At 41.7% G+C, this 17074-nt stretch overlaps 1 protein-coding gene across 2 annotated transcripts in view; it reads right to left on the bottom strand.

The window, feature by feature from the left end:
- rsrc1 (arginine/serine-rich coiled-coil 1) overlaps positions 1-17074 on the bottom strand; it is a 111398-nt gene that overhangs the window by 49383 nt on the left and 44941 nt on the right. For both annotated transcript variants that reach the window (XM_079225440.1, XM_079225441.1), the window contains exon 6: positions 8795-8846. In XM_079225440.1, the coding sequence (XP_079081566.1) occupies positions 8795-8846 (52 nt within the window). The remainder of the gene's footprint in view (positions 1-8794; positions 8847-17074) is intronic.

Below are 17074 nucleotides of genomic sequence, written 5' to 3'. Positions count from 1 at the left end.
CCAGTTTTCAGATTTCTGACCTGCCGATTCTGATTTTTGCCGATTCTTATTTTCTTTGATAGAACTATAATGGACAACAACTTACGGTTTTTCACCACAGTCCCAAATAATAGTTTTCAACAGTCCCTAAATGAGTGTTCACCACAGCAATTATAAATGTCACCCTTTTACTTTTCCATCTATAGTGGTTACGTGAATACAAATTCAAATAATTAAGAAATAGTGATTGGATTTGTATTTAAATATTTGCTTTGGAAAATAAATCTTGACATTAAAATGTTCTAATGTATTAAATTGTATTATTAGCTACTTAGAGATAGTTTGAGGGAGTCCATAATGCAGGTCATAATTAATTCTGAAATATCTATTTTAGATTGCTGTGAAAACATCTCCTTCAAACAGCTGTATTTATTCAAGATGTTCACCAAAAACTAGAGCTTGAACGCATTGTAATGAAATCAGTGTAACCTCCGTTAGGTTTAGCTGTCAGGTTAATTATAAGCAGGAATGTATTCCAATAGAAAAGAGTCTGATCAAGTTAGAAGTTACAAATGTTTATAGGCCATGGTTTTTCATCTACCAATGGAAAACCAAATGTTTTCCATTGGTAGATGATCTATAGGTGAATCGCTATTGTTCACTAATGGCACCTACAAACTACAACACTTTTAAACTTCTCAGATTACTGATCACATGACACAAATCTCAGTCTAACAATGGGGTATCTTGAAGTTGTTGGGGTTTGCACATTCGGCAACAGGGGGCCCCACATTAGAAGACATTTCACTAAGAGGGTTCTCCGACAAGTCTGTGTGGTCTGTAAAGTAAGTTTAGTCAATAAAACACACAAGAGAAGTGATACGGGAAGAGATGCAAACCATGATGGAGACAAGAGTTCTCTCCTCCAAAAAACTGATGGCCTAAGAAGTTAGCGATCAAATGAGTATGTGGGGTGATTTGCAGCAAAAAAAAGCAAATGACTGGGAGGACGCAAGCAGAAAGAATTGCCTGATCTGCAGAGAGAGATGGACGCAAGTAAGTCATTTTGCAATGAACACAGGGAGCTGCCTGCTCATGTTGTGGCTTGAGAAGGACATTGTTGTGCTTTGTTTCTGTTTCAATATCATTCTCCTCAATGCGCTTGGACCGAAGAAATGGAGGAATGAGCCTTTCTTCATTGCCATGCTTGTTGATGTTCTGTTGCAAGTGTTTTGGTCATTGCTACCTTCATTGCCGGTCAAAGCCGTTATTAAAACTACAGGATTTGGACTCTCAGACTGATTCAGATATTCAATCCGACAGCAATCAACACTCACCGGAACGGACGCCGATTTGAAGCAAGGTAAGTTGTTTTTGCTTGTATGAAATGTCCGAAAATTTCCCAAGTTTTCAAATGTTTTGTTTTGCTCAAAAAACAATCTGAACCCAAATATATTCGATCTACAATGATATAAATGCAATAAAATGTAACCAGTTTGGCATTACTATGACCAAAAAGAGCATCAGTCAGTTATCAAAATAGCTAAACACTGATTTGTTTGGGTTACGTGGTTATCAATGGATTAAACAAATAATTTCAGCTCTAATTGATTCCCTTATTTTAATTAGGGCCGCAACTCACATGCTTTTTCCATTAGCAATTACTCAAAAAGGATGACATTGACATTAAATTAGTTTAATTTAGTTGGAACAACTAAAAGACTGTGAAAAAAAAGCCGATATTCATATTTAAGAAGCTGGAACCTCTTTAAGTTTGGCATTTTGTTTTGAAAAAAAAGGGCATTAATTATGTGAACACTAATTTCAACATTAATAACTGATCAAAAGAGTTGCAGATTTATCTTCTTTTGATGAACTATTATCATTAATTGTTTCAGCTTTTATTTTAGTGTGAAATTTGCAAAACAGCAGTACACAGTGGAAGGTAGGAGGATGAGAGGCCTGGCTTATAGCGAAGAGAAAACCAGGGCACAGCATGACCTGAGTTTATTATACCCATAAAACAAACCAAAAATCAATTGTACATAAAACTCTGATCCATACAGTCCTTAGGTCACTCAGTTCGCTCTGCCATTGACAGACACCTTTGACTTGGAAAGCTTATTTCTTACCAAAATAAATAAAATCCAGTTGTAGGTGTAGAGGGACCACAGAGATCCAGCTCAAACACATCCATTCTTTAAACTCTCATGCACGTTTTATAGCGTAAACAGACTTGTTTTGAGGGGTCAGACCAACAGCTTGAGGCACAGGGCTCTTACTGTGAGGTATGGCTCTCTAACAGAGCTTAACAAACCCTTCCATCCACCCATCCATCCCTCCTTCTTTCCACCCTTCTCATCAGGAGGTCAGTCGGTCCGCCACCAGTGTCAATCTGCTATTAAGTGAGCGGCAGGGGCTGTTAGATAAAAGCTTATTCAGGTATTTGGGTCCTGTGTAACTGGAGCTCTCTCTCTCTCTCTCTCCTCTCTCTCCTCTCTCTCCCCTCTCTCCTCTCTCTCTCTCTCTCTTTCTACCTCTCTTCCCCCCCCTCCCTCGCTCTGAGACATAATTACGACTGTTGACTGGAACAGTGAGGTAATGGCATATAAATCCAGCTGATCAATGGCTACAGAGACTAAATTACAGGACATCCCTGCGCCATTATCCTTCCAAAGGACGTCAGGAGACACATTCCTGCAAGGATGCAAAGGGGATTTCTGTTGTGTAATTGTTCCGTTTGTTTAAATATGGTGGAGGCTGTTGTTACAATTATAGCGTTATGCTTGAATGCAAAAAAGTTCAACCAACAAAAACTAAAAAGGAAACAAAAATGACTATCAAACTAAACCCCTCTAATATAGCTAACCTGGAAGCATCCCTGCTGATTCGTTAAATTGAGGCCTTTATAACTGGCGTTTAAAAAGTGCTGCGGGGTAAACATTAGCCCGTTTTCTCAATGGACCGAGATGTTTTAATCATTCAACTCCTTGAGTCATGATTAGCCGTTTTATTCTAAACCCTCATTTTTCTTGCTCTTTCTGATCTTTGACTGAACCTTTCTGATTCCATTAAGAAATCCAAATTCAGCAGCAGTAATATTGCAAGACATAGCAGAACACTAAAAACAACCCCTGAACCTCACAACAAAATAATCATATTCTTTAAAAAAAATGCTGTTGTTAAGTTGTTTACCATCTTTTGGCTCAAAAATACACCTCGACAGCAAAAGCCCTCTTTTCAGTTCAAACGTCTCAACGTCTGTTTGTGATGTGCTGCTGCTGCTGTTGTTACAATAACACCTTTAGCAAAGAGAACATGTGGTTAGGAGTTATTACTGGGTAATTCCCTTGTGTTTTTACAGAAAAATCCCCTTTGAGATGAAGGTCACTGCTGAGTGGCGTTTGTGACAATAACTGTAGTCAAGTCATATAAAAAGTGGTGCTACGACCTGAGCGACGTTGATATGATAATAATGTGATATGATCATAATGTGTGATAACTGTTATTCACTGCCTAACAAATCCTGTCCTGCATACCAGCGATGACTGCTGAGGCTTAGGGAGATGATGATTAAAGTACAGAGGTGGCAGAGAAAAAATGTAAAGAATGAGAAAGGAAGAAAGTTTAGAGAGAGAAAGAGAGAGAGAGAGAGAGAGAGAGAGAGAGAGAGAGAGAGAGAGACAGAGAGAGAGAGAGAGAAAATGCAGACAGGCCAGGGAAATAAAGAAGGAGATTTAGGCCATGTAAAGCACTGGGTCTTGTCTCAGTCTCCCCATCCCCGTCACCTCTTTTCCTGGCAGAACAAAGGGCGGCAGCCTCCTAAATGTGGCGCATTAGCCCTTTAGTTCCAGAGGGGGTAAGGTGACACCCTCCATGTATGTGGTCTGTTCAGCACACATCTGTCAGGGCCTAAGGGGGTGGGCTGGAGCGGTGGGAGGGACAGCGGGTCCTGGAAGCACAAGGGGAAGACAGGGGAAAGAAGCGGAGAGCTCGAGAGAAAGAGTGTGCATGTGGATTTCTTGAGGACCCCTGCTGCGACAGAGAAGCCTAATACCCTGTATTTACTGTGGAAGAATTAGTACTATCGCATGATGCTGCTAAGCTTGGCTGCCCCCTGGCTGCTTCCCCCACCCTCCATCCTTTGCCTCTTTATGCCAGTCACTCGATCAGAGAGCAGACAGAAAAAGTTGTAGACACACACAAGAGAGGCATACTCCGACAGACATGGTAAGAAACTAACATTCACCATAACATTGAGTGCTGATGATATACTGTACATGATGCACGTGATAACAACACCCCTGTTCATTTGTGACTGGGGACCATTTGACATTTCTCTGGTCATTCTCTCCTTTCAACTTCCTCAAAAAAATATTTTAATTTTACAAGTATTGCTAAAAGTTAGTTTTGTGAAAATAAATAAATCACATATTTAGGTTTAATTTTTAAACCCTGAAGACAACACAACATTTTCCAAACAAAACAACATTTCGCTAAATATTAGTTGTAAATTGCACCACTCATTAATACTGCTGGAAATGGCAGCAATCAATGTTTTAAACTTTAATTGTCGAGCTTAAGTTACAAACCAAATACTGGTTTGTTTGATCAAATCAGGAAAGGGCCGTCCTTGACCGAAGAAATTCTAAGTTGACTAACACCCATACGATTTTGTCTATTAATCGAAAAACTATAAAAGAAAATTAAAAAAAGACAAATCGACGAAAGAAGAAGACTAAAGACGAAGAAGACTAAAACACCCAGTTAGTCAAAAAGAGAAAACATTTCCTTACCAACTCCAGCCAGGTGTCAAACTTAGACAAACCAATAGAGGAAGTTAATTTAGACCAGTGAGACCCTGCCAAGTTCAAGCCTCTGATGAGATCTTAAGGATTGTTTGTTTTGCTGCTGTCAAAGGTTCAAATAAGGAGAAGACGGAGGTTTTGATGACCCCTGGCCCTCAGGTCCTTAGTGGGTGTTCTGCAAACACTCCCCATTGACGTGTGGATAAGGAGAGGCCCGCCGCCGCGCTCAGTGCTTACGCTCATTTGAGTGGAAATGGACACCGCTCTGAAAAGAGCCAAGAACCTAGCAAGTGTCTGAAAAGAAAAGAGTATAATACATATGTACGGGTTTGGTGGGTGCTGTTGTTTGCATGTACGTGTGTGTGTGTGTGCATGGAAGTATATCTGAATGAAAGTTCTTTAATTTTAGAGTGATTTGGTTTTGAATGTAGGAAGACTGATCCGTAAAAGTATATTTGTGATGTATGTAGGAGAGCAGATACCGATAAGTCAGACATACTGAGGATGCCACATAGCAGACGGCTGCTTTTTGCTATGACATCCTCTACACTTTATATACAATCCAACGATATCCAGCTGAACTTCCTCACACTGTGCATGAGGGTTCCCTGAAATCTGATCGATGCATGCTGTGATAAATAATTAAATAATCTGCCATTTGCTAATGGACATCTTTGAAATTCAAATATTTCAGAATGAATTATCAATATCATGAATATCTTTATCTATTTTATCTTATGTATGTAGTTAATGCACATAATGACAATAGGGTATGTTATTTTAACCTAAAAGTAATAAAAAAAACATTAAAGTTACAATATAATAGTTTTGTGAAAATTATCTAATTATTGATGAAATTAGCAAATTAATTTGTCTTGAAAATATGGGGTGTACTGTGTGTGTGTGTGTGTGTGTGTGTGTGTGTGTGTGTGTGTGTGTGATATGTAGGCCAAGCAGGAAGTGACCCATAAACATATCCATCCAGCTCTTTCATTGGGGGCCAGTGTTGCCCTCCTCCTCTCACCTCCTCATCCCACTCGACACACACACACACACACACACACACACACACACACACACACACACACACACACACACACACACGCTCTCAAAGCCCCTAGTGAGCGCTAAGCAGGCCAGCGGGCCAGCCGACGGGGCTCATTACAGGTCCACAGAGCCCCCCAACACAAAGGCCTGAGCCGCTTTAGCCATGGGATGATCTGCTCTCTACTGACTAGAGAGAGTCCATAGACGGACAAAAGGTGGGAGGGAGGGAGGGGATGGGAGAGAAAGAGGTGGAGGAGAGAAGAGGAGAGGAGAGCCACGGGCTTTAAGGATGTCAGGAGACCCCGAGAGAGAAAGCCTGGCGGGCTCTCAGAGAGGAACGGAGGGAAGAAGGAGGAGGAGGAGGAGGCTTAAGCTCCACGGCTACGTCAGGACATTAACATTCACACAACCTCCCAACATCTGCTGCTTCCTTCTCGCCCTCCATCCCTCCCTCTTTCTATCCCTATCTTCCTCTGTCCGCTAAAAACGCCATGGAACAAGGAACAAAGACAGTGGGACGGAGAGCGAGAGGACAGATAGACGGGGAGAAAAGCAAATGGAGAGAATGAGAAAAAATGTGACGGGGATGAATTTTGAAGATTTGGGCGGCTTAGCGGCTTGCAGGGTCAGAGGACTTCAGAAAAAAAGATATCCTTAATATATCAAATTATAAAAACATGACTTTAATTAGCGAGTGCACTCAATGATTAACCACAAAACAGAGGAAAAGCAGCAGAAATAAAATGATAAATCAGTCGAAGTAAAAAATGTAAACTGCTTTATTAAGTACAAATCTGTTGTCCAATTGTTTTTTTTACTGTAGGTCGTTATGATATATATTATCACAGGCACATGACGTCCTGATACAGGCCAGAACGGGCTCACTAGTTAAGACTATCTTTGACTGGGCCATAAACCTGTTCTATTGGAAGCCTCTAGGAAAAAGAAGAAAACCAGAGACATGTCCAGTGCATTAAACCCTCTCCACTAGTCCCACGCTTGGCCCTGGGCCTGTGTCTGCACCAGTCTGGCCCACTGCACTCAAAGCCACATGCTGAATTTTATGATGCTTCCCCACCATTAGTGCAACATTAGTCTTGAGGTGGCAGGGGGAGTGTGGGATGTCCATTGTACAATTGAGAAAATAATTAAGCAACGAAACACAGAAGTCCAATTGTCCTCTACTTCCAAATATCCCAAATTCCCACATGTAAACTATGTCTCAAAGTATGATAAAGTATATAAAGTATGCTTTAGAAAGTAAAAAAATCAGCAAAATCACCGAAAGGAATTGCAGCGTTGATCTGTGGCGTACAATCAGGTAAGTTAAGTGAAGTTAGTGGGTGGCTGCTCGGTGCTTTATAGATGATGTATAGATGCTGGTTCTTTCATATATTTCCTGTGGTGAAATTAGAGCTTTGCTCTGAGGTGCTGAGACTGTGTGTGTGAGTGTGAGTGTGAGTGTGAGTGTGTGTGTGTGTGTGTGTGTGTGTGTGTGTGTGTGTGTGTGCATGACTGTAAACATGAAGACATCTTTCTCCACAGTCAATCTCTGCCTGTCACATCTGGCTCGCAACTCTACCCCTCGAATACACACTGGAATATATACACCGCGTGCATGGTGACAACTATGACTTATGTACTGGGAGGAGTGTTTGAAATTAAGCTGCAGTGAATATGGGCCCAGAAGCACTCCAAGCGGAGAGCAGGAGAGTGTGTGTATGCATTTGTCTGTGTGTGTGTGTGTGCGGGGAGGGGTGCTGTGACTCTGTGTGTGAGAAAACAAGTACAAGGGCTGTCCAGGTCCACAGTGAAGGTTGCATACATGAGACTGGAGCTCATTTCAAGCTCGTATTGTTGCGAAATATGGCTAAAAAATAAAGTCTCCATATTATTCCCCAGTATATAATATCAATATATCTTGATATCTGCACTAATATATACAAAGTGGCTTTACAATTAGATTGTTCTAATCACAACAGTAGCCAGATTAACACGGTTTAAAACCATTACATATGAACAGACTACTGCAAAAATTTAGCATTTGAACATTGTGCAGCACAAAGGAGTGCAGTGGCACCTTCAAGTCTAAGGCCTTGTTACTAGGGTGTCAATCACAAGTTTCATCATATGATATTTTATCAATTCTTTTGGACAACAATATGACATTAGCTGATATCATAAAGTCTGCCGCAATACTATTTTATTCACCTCAGGGGCCTGCATTTGATATGAGACAATATAATATAATGCCAATTTAACAAAGTCAGTTACACCTATATCAACTCATGAAAAACAACTAAAAGATTATTTGACAATTTTATTACTTTGGATGGACATAGACGTGCCATGGGAGTTTCAAAATAAAGATATCTTGAAGATGACGATGCAAGCGGATGTTTTCTTTGCATTGATTGTATTTGATCGTTGATCATAAGATCGATAAACCGATGGATCATACACTTGTACTAGTTTGTCTGCTTCTTTCACCAAATGTCTAAACAGTACCAGCTCGGCTAGTTTCCTGTCATGTATATGCATAAAAGTAAAAAAACATCAGAGTAAATACTCACGATATCTCCAAATATATTACAATAAATACAGCGTAAACACTTCTGACCGCATAACCCTTGGGTGATATCACAGGGGTGTGTTTATGAATGACAGCGGATGTAGTCGAACAAATTGATGTGACACTTGTGTGCAGGCAAAGTGTTGGACTGAACCAAAGACACCGCCAGACACGGTGCTATAACGCTATCATGGCAGAAAAGGTATATTGACGAGAAAGCGATCTGTAACAGTGAGGCAGATTACAGACCGAGGCTGTATGAGGAGTCACAGTATTCTCCCTTTAAGTTAGCATCCCTGAATGAGTGAGTGAGTGAGTGTCACACCACGGTAACAGCTCTGAACCACATTGGAACAAAACAAGAAATGGAACAATCCTCTTATCTTACCTGCAGCCTCGAGGACCATGCGCATTCGGACTTTAGCCTGCTCTGCTGGAGTCTGCAGAAGAGAAACCGACAGACAACAAAAACAGAAAATTAGTCATTAATAATAATGCAACATTACAAATGACTAACAAAGAGTTTTTCACTCAAGACAACTACAGAACAGAGCCTTGAGCTGGCCGGTGCGCAGTATGTTCAGAAGGACAGACGCTCATTAACGCAAAGGATCATCTCCCCGTTTAGTATCCCATCATTCTGAGTTATTACGAAGTGCGGTTCATAACAGGACAGACAGCCTCCACACTGACAACGGTATCTGTGTAATCTGTAAAACTGTTGTGTCCCTTAGGCTTCAATATCTTTTACCCTTGATAATCTTTAACTGCAACCATGACAGTGAATGTTCCCCCTTAAACTGTCCTCACAGAGCACCAAGGGACAACTTTACCAATCTACCAGTCTAATCATCGGTATAAAAAAATAGAACCCTGCTGGTGAAAAACAGAAAGCAACAACATCTCAGACACACCAGGGAGAATCAATGAGGAAGAGATGAAGAGAAATTTAGAGACAAAGAAAGAGAGTGAGAGGAGAAGAGAGAAAACAAAAGCTGCTGTAACAAGTCTTTGGAGAGTTGGATAAGAGGGCACAGAGAGCACATTTTACAAAGATCACAGCCAAAGACTCAACATATTCCCCATCCTGTGTGTGTGTGTGTGTGTGTGTGTGTGTGTGTGTGTGTGTGTGTGTGTGTGTGTGTGTGTGTGTGTGTGTGTGTGTGTGTGTGTGTGTGTGTGTGTGTGTGTGTGCGCGCATCAGAAACGCTTAGCGGGCATGAATGGGGGAGGGCCTTGTGCTTTGACAGCTGTATTGGGAGGCACAGCCCATTTTCCTGACATGCCCTCAAAAGGGTCTTGCTGTAATTCCAATATCACTGCTATTAGATTTGAGGGTCTTAATTGTCAAGGAAGAATGATGGCTACGACAGGGCTGTAAAAGGCGAGCAGGCTGCAGATTGCTCTCGGAGGGTTTTTTCCGGCGCTGCCGTGGCGCGGCGGCCCTCGTTACCATGCGGTGGTGGAGACTGTGTGTAGGATTAGAGAGAAATTAAATGCTAATGGGGATGGGATCTGAATCTGCTGCCTGGGAGCATCATTTAGACGACAGGGCCGGGGCGTCGCTGACAGGCAGCGCTTTCTCCCTCCTCCTCCTCCTACACAGACAACCTGCATCTTCCTCCCACCATTCCTTCTCCCGGGTACCCAACCCACCCACAGCAAAAAAAATCTGATTTATCAAACTGTAAACTTGTCACTTTGTAAAAACGTCACTTTTCGGTGGCAGCCAGGGAAATATAATGACCCCCTTTAATGTAGCGATGTCAGGGTGCTGTATTCTAGATGGAATGCACATCAAGGCACTGCAGACACACTGACGCACACTTAATGCAACATCGACGTGTGTGTGTGTGCGTGTGTGTGTGCGTGCGTGCGTGTGCGTGCGTGTATCCCCTGTAGCAGGTGACATAGTGGATCAAACTCACGTTGACTGGCACTGCTCGACAGCTGAAATTACTAATCACTATTATGCTGAGAAGAGGATGAAGACTTGAGGCCTTCACCCACACACAGACATACACACACACACACTTTGTATTACCCCTCATGAAAAAGTGATATGGGCAAAAATCAGCCTTTTGTTGTTGCTTTTAAGCATCTTCTTCAGAGCAAAAACAGGATTACATGCCATAAAATAAAAGTCCTGGCCTGGGAAGGATTCGAACCCAATTAAATGGTCCAGGGCTTAGCCTGCTGAACAATAAGAACGACACAGGAATCAGTCTTGGTGCAACCAGTCTTTTAAAGCAATGACACATTACGTCTTAACTAACCTGATCATTGTGTGTTGTGCAATCATCTTAGTTACAGTTTTTCAAAACGCCCCCGTCAGTAATTACATTAGCATTTGTTTACATAGGCCTTAAGGCATGTGTAAGTCCATGCATCCTCAATACACACACACACACACACACACACACACACACACACACACCAGCTGCGGGTAACAGAACACTGAATCCCACAGAATAGAAAACTCTTCTGTGTTGTCTGCCGCCGTTAAAACTTTCAAGCAACTTATTGTCCTTACGACACACATCAGTGATGTGGAAAATCACCTGCTTTAACATAAATGATTGCCGTGTGGCCAGCAGGGTGTAACATTCTTAAAAGTTTTAGTATTGAGCATCACAGAAGTGTTCTTCCATGTGTGATTCGGCAGAAAAGAGAAGAAAAAATCAAGAAAAAAAAATCAGGAAAAAATCAGGACAAGCGTGTACTTCCTACCTAAATAACTAAATTATGGCAGAAACAGGCCAATTAATATCAAACTATCAAGGGATGCAAAATATACTTTGAAGTCAAGTCACACCTAAGCAAACATAATGATACAGAACCCACACACAAGTACACACGCAAAACATTGCATCCCAACAAACTCTCCATTTTTCTCTCTAATTCACAGAAGCGTGCCCACTTCCTCTGTGTGTAATTCATTAGTAAACAATAAAAAGGCGTTAATTGTGCTCCCCAGAGGCAGAACTGTGTTCCCCCCACTGGGAAGGAGGCACCCGCTGCATCTGAAGTGGCTTCGCCCCTCAATTAGAACTGCGCCTTTCCGACTCGCACAAACAAACATGAGACTTGGAGGGAAGGACTGTGTGTGTGTGTGTGTGTGTGTGTGTGTGTGTGTGTGTGTGTGTGTGTGTGTGTGTGTGTGTGTGTGTGTGTATTTAAAGGGAGTAAGGTGGGAGTGTGTGTTGGAAATGAGCAGCACGGGCTTTAGATGATCACACTGTGAGGAGAGAGGAAACAGACAGAGGGGGACAAAAGACAAGACGGATAGATGTATTTTTCCTTCAGAGTTTCAGAGACAAATGGAGGGAGAGTGCGACAAGAAGGAAAGGTTATAGGAAGAAATTAAAAGATGATGGAGAATATGAAGAATATGAACCAAATACAGGAGGTATAGAAAGTAGAAATGTAAAGACGAATGGTTAGTCAGTCGTATAGCAGATGTGCCAATGACTTTACAAGGACTCTCAATTCACTGTCTTGCTCGTGGCCACTTTGACATTCAGACCAGGAGAACCACACCACAGAACCTACGATTAATTGATCATCTGCCACGGCCGCATTTAAGGCGAGAGTATGCTCATGTAACCTCATACAACATGTCATCAAACCACGTTGGATGCAAAAGCCTTCTCGGTTGATCTGATTGTCCACATTCGAAGGCGGGGGGACAAGCTGGCCGTCGTAGACGCATATGTCTAAAATATACAGTAGGAAATGTATTTTTCTCTCCCTCGGGGTGTAAAGGAAGGCCTTTTTTCATAAACATCCTCCTTTTCAAGTAGTTGTCATAAATTAACCTTCTATTTTGGGGATATTATTGCCAGCACTGACACCCACACCCGCTCGACTCAGGCTAACTCTCGCCCTAAATGTGCCAGGAAGTCCTGTATGCTCGCGGTAGGCCTCCAGCTTGTTCCCTTACCTCACCACCGCGACGACAGACACACTGAGACACGCTTAGCTGAGCCTAAGTGCCCAGCGTCTGTCCCATTAGTCGAAAAATAAACACGTCCCATTAGAAAAATAAATAATCCTCACTCGGCTTGGTAAAAACAATGCTGGACAGTGTATAATGAGGCACTGCATGCAGGAAATTTCATCTATTTGTAGTCATGGTCTGGCCAAAGGGACTATTATCATGATTGGGCCCCGAGACCGACCAGACAAAGAAAAGTATGATGGGTCAGCAAATGAATAAATTCCTGCTCGGGAGGCCAAACAAAGGTCAGGTAGGCCGTATGTGGCCAGAATGTGGTCAGATTGTTAGACCACTTTCTCACCAAATGAATAACTTGCTCTATTCTACCGAAGAAAGACCTAAAAAGTAAGGTTTAATAGTAGCATCCATCAAGACTCATGCAAGCAGCTGAGGGACACTTTTGGTGACTTTTAGTCATATTATGCTGACAAAATATGTTCATCCGTTATTTTTTACGGCAATCATTCACTCAAACAACGACGACCATATTCAGTTCCAGGCTCAGGTGTGACATGAACAACAACTGAGGAGGAGAGCAGGGGAGAGGGCGGGACACTAAAACAATGAAGGGTTAGCTAGATACTGTCGGCCAGACAGCGAAGCACAGCTGGTCTTCCTGATGATTACTTGATGACTTGTTTGAGTGCATGCGAGAGGGCCCCACATGGAGGGCCGCTGCTCTACACTGCTCTCATATGGCGGTTACGCCGTCCCAACTGCCAGCACTGTCACAAAAACCCCACCCTCCCGTTCCCCCTCAGGTAAACACCCTTAGCACTTTTGTCATTGTTAGCACCGTTAGCTACGAGCTGCCGACGTGTTGAGAGGCAATCTAAATAATCCCAATCTCAGATCTGGCAGCTTTAATACCATCACAGTTTCCTGATTACTGTTGAAAATGAAAACAGAACAAATTAGTTAGCTATAATCTAATTATAAACCTGTATTTAAATATGATTAAAAAAGCATAAATATGACAACATAGATATAGCAGGTGTAACTTGTTAAAGATATATTAGGTGAGCAACCACATTTCATCCGCTTAATTGTCACAGTCCTTTTTAACCTTTTTGAACCTTTTAAGTAAATTTACTTAGCCACATATCATGAAGATTATTAGTTTTATAGATAATGCAAATAAGCCTTTTTTGTGCTGACATGAACCAAATTACATACATTTATCAAAATGGTGTATGCCCACGAAGCACACAAAAAATCCAGAAGGGCAGATTGGTGACTTAGTCTACGTCTCTTGGTAAACTAAGTTTAACAAAGCTTTCCCAAATAATTTGTAGGGACATAAAATTCCCCCTGCTGTAAAAATGTGTGCTTACTTTACATTTTTTCAGATAATATTAGCATTTGAAACAAAGTTAACAGAACTAAATGCTCAAGGTCAACAGATAAAATGCAGTACTCTGAACATGCTGATTGGTTATCGCAATGTTTTTATCCACCAACACTCTGGATTCAAACAGAGTTTGGAACCTGTGTCACAGTTATCTGCTCTTTCCTGCTCCACCCAAAAGTAAAGAATCTGGAGGAATACATGAATCAACATGTTAATTCAATGTGGGTTTGAATAAACTCACCTGACAGTTTCAAATGTCTCCAGAACACTAGCTTGAGTCCATCTACTGTAACATTAATCTTAATTGCACCACTGTGACCATTATTATCTGTCAATAAACAGTTTCAATATACACTCTCTCTAACTCTCTTTATGCTGGATTTGATATGCTCAATATTCATCTCATTATATTTTTAAAGTCTTCATCTGTTTCCATTTTCTTTCATTTGTTGCATTCTGCTCAGGCTCTCTCCTCATCTACTTTTCTTCCTCTGCGCCTCCCTCCCGCTCCCCCTAAACAAACATACTGATATATCCCAAACCCAAAAGAGGACAGGGGAAAACAGAGCCCCTAGAAAATGCAATATTTCTGTTTTTAATATCGAGGTCTATAAGATCAGGGCAGAGATGGGTTCCATGGCAATATGTATATTTATATATTTTATAAGGAGGGGAAAAAAATCTGCCTATCAGTGTATGTATTTGGGGGGCCTGGGCCACTGGATCAGAGCACATCTTATATGAAAAATAATGTTGTGTATGGCTATACTTTTATATATAATGGCAATATGGGATCAGGGCTCTTTTACAATGTGCCATACTTCAGGCTAGGGCTAACAGCATTTTATGGCCCGCCAGCAGTTCATCTTCATGTCTCAGGCAGGCAGGAGCACTGCATAATAATGTCGTTTCCTGCCCCCAAATGCTATTTCACAGGCCGGGGCTCATTTCTCAAACTTCACCACTTTTACAATTTCCCAAACTTTTATTCCCGTCATTATTACCAACAAGATTTCATTACGTATTTAGAATGTAAACAAGTCTGAGTAATGACACTCCCCCGTCTCCCTGGAATTATTCCCGCTGATGGCTCTGCTACTATCTCACGCGCCTGTATTCATATTCATATTCACACACACACACACACACACACACACACACACACACACACACACACACACACACACACACACACACACACACACACACTTGCCCTCATACAACCATACAAGTACACATACAAATATAAACTGCCCCAGCCAAGATACAACTCAAAGGCAGTAATTTACTACCCTGTGTGCATGTGTGTGTGTGCGTGGGAGCGCATGCATGTATGTCTTCCTGATAAAAGGGGAAGGCGGTGGGGGTGAAGGGGGGAAGACAGAGTTTTATACTCAACTCACATAAATCATGTAGAAGAAAAATGAGCAAATGTGCAAGCTAACTCATCTTCTCCCCATCCGGAGAAAATGAAATTCACTGGAATACCTATCAAAACTGCAATCATCCAGAGATAATATCTTCTTTGGTCTATCTGCACTTTCCGATTTAATTTCCTCCATGCCCTTGACATCCAGCGATACCATTAAGATGAAGCACATACAGTAAGGGAGTAGTTCTCACGTTTTGATATATGAGATCTCAACGCTTAATGTAATATCATCATTTGAAAATTAATGCAATCTTTCTTTTGTTTGGGGGGAGGAGGGGGTGTTTTTTTGGAAACACTCAAACAGAGAGCCAACGCGAGACAGGCGAGAAGACGGAGCGCAAGACAGTGATGAGGACACATGAAAAGGAGACAGAAAAAGAGGTGATATGCGAGAGAGGAGGGAAAGACTGGGAAATACTTTGTATTTTGTGGAGCCCCCCCCCTCTCCTACTTCTCCTTCTTCCGTGCCAGAATGACATGCAATTACGTCTGGGCCTGCCCCGAGTCAGAGGTCACTCAAATTACTCCATCATTTAGCCGCGCCGCCGAGATGAGAGCGAAAGAGACCACCTCACCCCACTCCCATCCTCCCCACCCCCGCCGCCACATCAAATATCATGAAATCATTAGTGTAATAAGCATGGAAATCTGTTTGCCGATTATCAACACCCCCCGCCTCCCCTTTCCTCCTTTATCTGCCCAGAATCTCTCTCTCTGAGCTGTTTTTTCGCCTCTTTATCCTATACAATCATATTAGAGAGGAAGAAAGACAGACAGAGACAAAGACAAACAAAGAAAGAGAAAGAGATACGGGGAGAGATAAAGAGCGAGTGTTTAATGAGACAATTATAGACGGAAAGAGAAGAAAGAAAATAAATTATCATATTAACATTCTGAGCTCTGAACTCTCTCAACTTCTTGTATTTTACGCTGACAGCTCCAAGTCAACTCACGGCCATATTCAGGCAGTTATTCAAGAGGGTTCTTCACATTCTTGGTGTGTGAGTGTGTTGTCCTCCTGACTACAGCTGCTAGTGCCTATCTGTCAGTAGGCCAACAAGGCTATTTGCCTCAGTAAACTCTTCAACTCGCAGAGGGACACTGGGGCGATATCAGCCATGTCTGAAGAAAGCCGTGTGCCATGCAGCCTGGTGACGCTACCTCTTCAGATGAAAGAAACTAAACGCACTTTGTGACGCAGAGCACATTTCAATGCAGAGCAACATTTTCACATGAAATGGAGGGCGGCTCCCAGGGAATCAGAGGGTCAAACTTTAGAACCACACGCGCAAAACATTGTAATACTTTGCTCCACTGATGGTGAACCCATGTATTGTATCCCTGGATTACTTCACTCAACAAGTAGATTTTTACCTTACGGCTGAAAAAAGAGATCAAGTAAAGGTTAAATAGCGAACCTCGTCTTGTAATACTGAAACTGTCTGAGGAAACGTTTAAAGGCCATTTAGTGGTGCCAAACTTAGAGCCAAAATTATTTAATATCATTCGTAGACGGACAACTACACAACTCAGAAATGTAATTTATCTGACAGCAGATTTAACAAAGAGGCAGATATGGTAATGATTGTAATGTTCACTGATTGTGGAAACTACAGAAAAAAATAGGTTTACTGCTCAACCTTTGAGACTTAAAGGTTACCTTTAAGCTTTTTAATTTGTGTTACAAAATAACTATGACTAAATTTAATACAAGAAAAATTCCCAATGGATACTGAACTAGCAACATACCGACTACATTCTAATTTGTCATTTAATACGGAGACCTATTTTTCCCCCAAAAAAATTGATCACGAAGGGTTTGATGAATTACTTCATCAAACTGGTGTAACTACCGGTCATATGCAAACAATTCCATGAAAACAAT

This window comes from Taurulus bubalis (assembly GCF_910589615.1).
Source record: "Taurulus bubalis genome assembly, chromosome: 10".
Taxonomy (NCBI): Eukaryota; Metazoa; Chordata; class Actinopteri; order Perciformes; family Cottidae; genus Taurulus; species Taurulus bubalis.
Note: the sequence above shows the minus strand (reverse complement) of the source record. Positions and strands in the feature narration are given on the sequence as shown.